Genomic DNA, 7,864 nt, shown 5'->3' on the forward strand with positions numbered 1-7,864 from the left:
AATTCTGCGCTTGCTCCGAAGGTTTTTAGATACACACATAGTCTTTATTACAATAACACGATGCTTTATAAGCGTTTCAGGGCTTCCCCCCTTTCTCAAATGCAATGATACTACACAAGAGTATCCTAATAATACAGAAAACAAAAAGAACAAACTCCACGTCTTACAGTATTTACATAAATCACAGAATCAAAGTCCTCAAAGGCATATGAGATGAATAGATAAAATACTGCCCAGCATTAATTACACAAACCATAAGTATCTGTAAGCCAATCACATTCTAGCTCAAGCATTTTTTTTTTCATTATCCTAAAGGTCAGTTGTGTCTTAAAAAGTAAACCCTGTATTTTGGTTGAAAGTAAGAAAGCACCAAACCTTCTTAGCTTACAGGAGTTTTAAGGGGCTTGTGGAAGGAAGGCTGCGTGTGGAATGGCTTTCTACTGCGCATGCTCATAGGCGAGAGAGATCTAGCTCAAGAGTTGGAATAACGTTTTATAATCCTTATGTAGATGTGTATAGATAACTGGTTGAAGAATAGTTCTTGTTTGGGAGTAACAGAAAAACATGCTAAGTCAGTTATGTTTTGTTTTTGCGTGTCTAGAGACTGTGTGTTTCTCAAAAGCGTTATTTCCGTTAAACCAATGTTTCTTAATCCTATCTCGTAAGCACATAATTGTGCAGCCTACATATTGTATGCTGCATATATGTTATAACATAAGAGCATGAGCAATCTAATCTAGCTTTTATAGGAAAGCTTTCTTTGGTCGATGAGCTTATGATCCTATTTTGTTTGTGTGCAATGTTCAGGTAATATTTGCACCTAGTGACCGCACTTGAATCCCCCTGTAATAATGTTAGATGTATGTAATGTACTTCTTTCAACATGTGATCGAAGTCTACTTGGTGCTACTATATACTCTTTACAGTCTGGGCTCTCCTGTATGTTATTCCCTGTTCCTTGGGAAGGACCTCTTTCAGGTGCTGGTCATTCATTAATATGTACCAGTATTTATCCAATATATGCCGAATGGACTTATGAGCTACATAAAAGGTGGTAATAAAATTGTGCATAAACTTCCTCTGGGGTTTTGGGGTTAGCCCTGGGAATTAGACAATCCGTTTGTGTGTAGCCACTGGCTTTCGTGTGAGCTTCTTTAATAAGAGTTGGGATAGTTTTTCTGTTTAAATCTGTCGCACATGATCTTGCTTTGTGACAGAGTCCTTCTCAGTAGTGCAGTTACACCTTAGTCTTTTAAATTGTCTGAATGGTACGTTCTACTTCTACTGGTGGTAATGGAGGCTCCTATAGTTAAGCAGGCTGCTACTATTGACCTTCTTGAAAGGTTTTTGTGCTCACTCCATTTTCTCCACCCATAAGGACAAGGTCTAAATATTTTATTTCTGTTCTATCGATTTTCCCTGTTAGTGTAATTTCCCATTCGGGTATTGAGGAATGAAGTGAATGATTGATTGAAAATCCTCCCTAGTTCCTTTCAAGTAAACAAGTCGTCTATGTATCGTTTATAGAGGTTAATGTTGTCTGACCAGGGGTGGAGGTTGAGTATAAATGTCTCATCCTACACTACACATAAAAAAACAAACTTTCCGCGGATATCTTGGTATACAATAATCGATCTTGATCAATTTGAACATGCTGATTTTGAATATGCAAACCATTTTTCTGTATCACCCTACATTCTTGAAATATACACCATTTTAAATTTCAATTACTTCAAAACATAAGTCATTTTTGCACAAAAACTTGTATTTTAAGTTATTGCTACATGAATTTTAAACGTAAACATGAATGTGGCTATAGCTACTGAAATTATGTATAACATAATTATATGATAAACAAAAATTCGGTTTGAAGTCTAATCTAGTCTAAAAATTTTGTGAAACTTGTTTCCCTATTTCCCTTGTTTATAAAAAAAAAAAAAAAAAAATCCCTTAAAACGTGATTATTCATAAAAAATTTGTTAAACATATTCATAGTTTACATTTCTTGGCTGTGGACTTCCGCTTATACTGATGAGTTGACAAATCACGCTGAAGTGTCCAACAGTATTCTGCCAACATCGCTGCACTCCACCCTAATAGCGCGACTCCATCACCGAAATGTCCTGGTGGTGGAATCGCTCGCCTTGTTCATCGCTGACTGTGCCTAGGTTTTCTAGAAAGGTTATTCCACACCTACCTTTTGTATGCAAATTGCCTCAGTAGATTTTGAATAAGTCAATTTTTATTCATATGCTAATAAGCCTTCTCCATGCACCCCAGAAGTCTCTTCGTGTACTGTCTCCTGTGTATACAGCACAGGCTGCTGCTGCTGACTCCTCCCTGCTCTCTTCCGGGCACACCTGGATATACTGCGCATATACAGATATGTAGCAGAGCCGAGACGTGGGCATAGGCAGATCATCGCTAGCAACAATTGCATGCATATACGCATGACGTTGCTAACAACACAAAATGTAATGATTGTAGTGAAAATGTTTTCTTATCTTTCTCCATTTCTATCCTCTTCTCTCCTGGATGACGAGTATTTGGCAATTTCATACATGTCACATAATATTTTTCAGTCGCTTTTGTAGTAGGAGGTATACATATCATCTGCAGGGACTCTATTTATATTTTTTGGGGGACGCCACTGTATACAAAATTATACACTATATATATATATATATATATATATATATATATATATATATATATATATATATATATATATATATATAAAATATATATATATATATATATATATATATATATATATATATATATATATTCTCTCATAAAATTTTGTATACTGTCAAAGCTAGAAATCCTATTTAAGCAATATGAAAAACATTTATTTATTCGACAATATCTTAACAATTTGACCTGATAGAGCAAAACAGTTTTCAGATTTGAAATCCGCATAAAAAAAACTGCTTAAGAAACACTTAATGACATTTAAGATATCCACAGTGTGTTTTCCAGTGTTATTTTCCTATAAATAGGTTGGCAAATGCCAGGGCAAACCTAGTCCCCATAGTGGTTCCTCTAACCCAGGGGTAGGGAACGTTCGGCTCTCCAGCTGTTGCAAAACTACAACTCCCAGCATGCATACTTGCTTGTACTTGTAGTTTCACAGCAGCTGGAGAGCAGAGGTTCCCTACACCTGCTCTAACCTGTATAAACGTTTTCTGTTGGGAAATGAAAACCTTATGTGACAGAATAAGTTCTATCCCTTCCAATCTAACATTTTTTGACCATCTGGCATGGATCTATTGTTTTCAGGAAAATAGTTTATGGTTTCTAAGCCTTTATTGTGGGTGATGTTACTATATATCGCTGCTGTGTCTAGTGTAGCCCAGTGAAAATCCGGTTCCCACTGTATCAGTAATATCATTTCTAAAAGGCTCACTGAATCCTTAAGGTAATGTAATGCAATAGGTTTCTCATTATCGAGTTAACCCCCGATATAATCGGTCGACCAGGAGGATTTTTTGGATCCTTATGGATCTTAGGTGAGTGGTAAAACAAGGCCGCAGATGGATTTATTTTATTTATTTATTTTTTAACTAATAACTATTCTTTCTTTTTTTTTTCTTAGGATATACGAACCCATCGGTTTCCTGGAGTGCAAGTAAGAAGCAGTTCTGTGAACACGCATGGGCGTGTTTAGCTTCGGAGGCTCCGCTGATTGCTGGAAGCCTCCGAAGCAACACCCATGCAACCTGCCATATAGATCTCGGGGTGTCCGAATTGGAAAGACCCAAAGTATGGGTAGTAGAGATGAGCGAAGTAGTATTCGATCGAATACAACTATTCGATCGAATACTCGTATCGGTCGAATACCACGCGGGAAAAATCGATTGAATTCAATGCAAAAACCTCCTCGTGCTCCTCATCCTGCTACTTCCGGAACTTGGAGGATCCAAGGTGTTGAACTTTGGTTTCCATGGAAACCGGAACAACATTCCCGTTTTTTTTCCCATAGACTATAATAGGATTCAATTTTCGAACGAATACTACTCGCTCATCTCTAATGGGTAGCAATAAACCGCACATCCTGCTAAAACAGGAGTGAACGAAAGTATTAACTCCTTACTAGATTAACTATTTTTCAGGGGCCACACAGTGGCTCAGTCGTTAGCACTGTAGCCTTGCAGCGCTGGAGTCCTGGTGTTCAAATCCCACCAAGGGCAAAAAAACCATCTGCAAGGAGTTTGTATGTTCTCACAGTGTTTGCATGGATTTCCATCCCATATTCCAAAAAGACATACTGATAGGGGGGAAAAAAATGTACATTGTGAGCTCTATGTGGGGATCTACAATCTACATTTGAAAAAAAAACAAAAAACTATTCTTCAGCTATGTATACACATTTAAATAAGGATTATAGAATGTTATTCTAAGTGTTGAGCTATTGCTCTCTCACCTATGAGCATGCGCAGTAGAAAGCCATTCTGCCCGCAGCCTTCCTTCCAGAAGCCCATTAAAACTCCTGTAAGCTAAGAAGGTTTGGTGCTTTCTTACTTTCAACCAAAATACAGGGTTTACTTTTTCAGACACAACTGACCTTTAGGATAATGAAAAAAATGCTTGAGCTTAGAATGTGATTGGCTTTCAGATACTTATGAAAGAGCTACAATTGATGGCTTGTGTAATTAATGCTGGGCAGTATACTATCTATCTCATACGCCTTTGAGGACTTGGATTCCGTGATTTGTGTTTTTATTGAACTTGATGTAAATACTGTAAGATATTGAGTTCTTATCCTTTTCAGTTTTGTTTTCTGTATCATTAGGATACTCTTGTGTAGTATCATTCACTTTAGAAAGGGGACACACACCCTGAAATGCTTGTAAAGCGTTGTGTTATTGAAATAAAGATTACGTGTGTATCCAAAAAGCTTCGGAGCAAGCACGGTATTTTCCCGTCGTTGGTCATTCTTCTATTGTATTGCCATTCTGTATGGGTTTTGGGAATTGCTGCAGCTGTGTATTATCTCCGTTTCCTATACCATCCACATTGTCGTATACTCTGAGACGGTCACTTTGTGCTAATCTCCTTTATTGCAATTTGTGTTTCAGGAGCATACACTCTCAGGTTTTTTGTTTGTGCAGTTTTGAGGGCTATAGCATTTTTAGTTTTTCCTCTCCGTTACAGTAATTTCTTTTTTTTCTGGTGTCTTCAGGGGTGTACACAGCGCTCAGGAATAAAGGGGACAAACTTTCCCTTCTCTATGGGAGGTTTGGCTGTAATTACAGCCAGCTCTGTTTCAGCAACTGCATAATTTCGAACTAGACAACTGCCTTCCGGACGTATATAGTCTATGCGTGGTCTGGAAGTGGTGAAAGGGGGTTGTCCAGCCCCATATCGACTTTTCATACTGGTGCCCTATCCTCAGGATAGGTAATCATGTCATCTCAGAGGCTGACACCTGTACTGCAGGTGCTGCCAGTCCATTAGCAGCACACATAGATCACATACTGATGAGCTATCCTATGCATAGGGAATTGGTATGAAAAATAATTTTCTGGGCCAGACAACCCCTTTAATATCCACAGTGTATACCTTCAGTTAAGAAAGCATTATTAAAGCTTGTCCATGATAAGGGTAAAATTTAAATTGTGCCAGAAAAGGGAGAAACAAAACTTCCTGTCCCGGTGTGATCCAGTCCTGCTGCTCTGCTCTCTTTTGTCAGAGGTCCCCGCTGTCTATGTCCTGTGTCCCTTTCCTTAGGCCATTGATTGCTTTCAGCAGAAGTCCCAGGCCAAACACGAAGGCAGCAGAACCAGCCTGCACTGAGACGAGAGTGTGGTGTTTTTATGATGTTGGCTTCTATTGTGTGAATGGAGTCCTTTGGTTACAGAACTTCAATCAGGAGCTTTTTTTTTTTTTTTTTTTTTTTTTTTAAATAAACAAAAGTTGCTCTTAGTGTTCATAGTCTCAAATTGGTATTCTGGGGTAAAAAAAATCTTGAAAACATAACAATGGGTTATATCAATATACCGTATTTTTCGGACTATAAGACGCACTGGACTATAAGACGCACCTAGGTTTTAGAGGAGGAAAATAGGGAAAAAAAAATTTGAAGCAAAAACTGGTAAAATATTTAATATATGGGAGTTGTAGTTTTGCAACAGCTGCAAGGCCACATTGACAGGTGACCCTGCAGCTGTACGGGGATGCATAGAGTGTTTTTTTTTGCGGGGCCAGAAGTACTTTTTAGTTTACCATTTTGGGGAATATCTATTGCTTAGATCACCTTTTATTGAAAAAAAACCCGGTGGTTTATGACATATGATTTTCTACATATATATATATATATATATATATATATATATATATATATATATATATATATTCTAGGGACAGGAGGTGATTTAGAACTTTTATTTCATATTTTTATAGTTTTTTTTTTTTTTTTTTTTTTTTTACTATTTTAGACGCTGGGGCCTGAGACATCGCTACGCTCCTCTGCCCTGCATGAAGCCAGCGGCGGGGGGACGGAGGAGCGGAATAGCATCACTCCTCCCTTTTTGGTTGTCTTTCTGCCCCTTCCCTGAGCTTGAGGACTTTTTTTTTTTTTTTTTTTTTTTTTTTTTTTTTTTTTCTTTTAAATGTAGATTGTGAGCCCCACATAGAGCTCACAATGTACATTTTTCCCTATCAGTATGTCTTTTTTTGGAATATGGGATGGAAATCCATGCAAACACAGGGAGAACATACAAACTCCTTGCAGATGGTTTTATGCCCTTGGCGGGATTTGAACACCAGGACTCCAGTGCTGCAAGGCTGCAGTGCTAACCACTGAGCCACCGTGGCCCCTTTCTTTGGAGCACTGCAGATCCCCTATATTCAGTAGACCGGGCACTTTCAGACACAGGGACACCTAATTTTCTACTTTTTATATGTATTCTAGGGAAAGAAGGGATTCAGAACGTTGCTTTTTTTTTTTTTTTTTTTTTTTTTTTTTTTTTGTGCTTGACTCAAGTATAAGCTGAGGAGGGCTTTTTCAGCACAAAAACTGTGCTGTAAAACTCAGCTTATACTCGAGTATATACTGTATATCAATATAGGTTGTTGCTCGGGAACAGTGGAGGGTAGAGAAATTCTGGGTGTATTGGAGTCTGTGAAGCAGCAACTATTATAAATGGTAAATGTTTCTTTGAAGGTGGTGAAAATGTTTAAATCATCGATGCTATAAAAGTGTAAATTTAATTAGTAGTGGGGGCAAATTTTATGTAATGTTTTTTTTTTGTTTTTTTTTTTGTTTCAAGGATAGAAGAGTACAGTATAGAAGAAGCCGACCGGTTATTAAACCAACGTTTGATTAAAGCTGGAGTTTAAGGACCACACCATAGCATTTTATTCTGTTACCGTTTTGATGTTCGTTCTGTTGTTGGATTTTTAGTTTGTTCTTAGTTCATATTGTAGGAGTCCACAGCTTGGTAGCCAGGCTGCATAGACGGCCGCTCTCTTGCTGTGTACATGTTGTTATAAGCACTCTTCACTTGGTTTTGTAGAAATGCCCATTTATACCCTATCCATAGGATCACTTGTAAAACGGGGATTGAAAGTCCCCCATGTTTTGTCACTTATTTACTCTTTAAATTTCTTGCACAGTTTGCTGATTTTTGTTTAAATGACACAATCTGAACTTAAAAAATATGTAAGACTGAACCTGAAAGAGTCCCGACCAGGCACTTTGTAGTCACTGACAGCTCACTGTTAAAAATCATACCTTTTATGCTTATGAATGGAGGGTCTCTAAGGTATACCCAGACACAGGAATTGATTTGGGAGGCAGGATCACAATGGTGTGTGTGGGGTTTTTTGTTTTGTTTTGTTTTTTCACATCTTGCACTTT

General features: G+C 37.8%; 1 protein-coding gene across 1 annotated transcript in view; it reads left to right on the plus strand.

Annotated features, from left to right (window-relative positions):
- The window catches only part of DAZL (deleted in azoospermia like), a 30,094-nt gene extending 22,763 nt beyond the window's left edge, over nt 1–7,331 (plus strand). The window contains exon 12 of the mRNA XM_075271998.1: nt 7,275–7,331. Within this exon, the coding sequence (XP_075128099.1) occupies nt 7,275–7,331 (57 nt within the window). The remainder of the gene's footprint in view (nt 1–7,274) is intronic.
- Nucleotides 7,332–7,864: the final 533 nt, after the last annotated feature.

This window comes from Leptodactylus fuscus, chromosome 4 (assembly GCF_031893055.1).
Source record: "Leptodactylus fuscus isolate aLepFus1 chromosome 4, aLepFus1.hap2, whole genome shotgun sequence".
Classification (NCBI taxonomy): Eukaryota; Metazoa; Chordata; class Amphibia; order Anura; family Leptodactylidae; genus Leptodactylus; species Leptodactylus fuscus.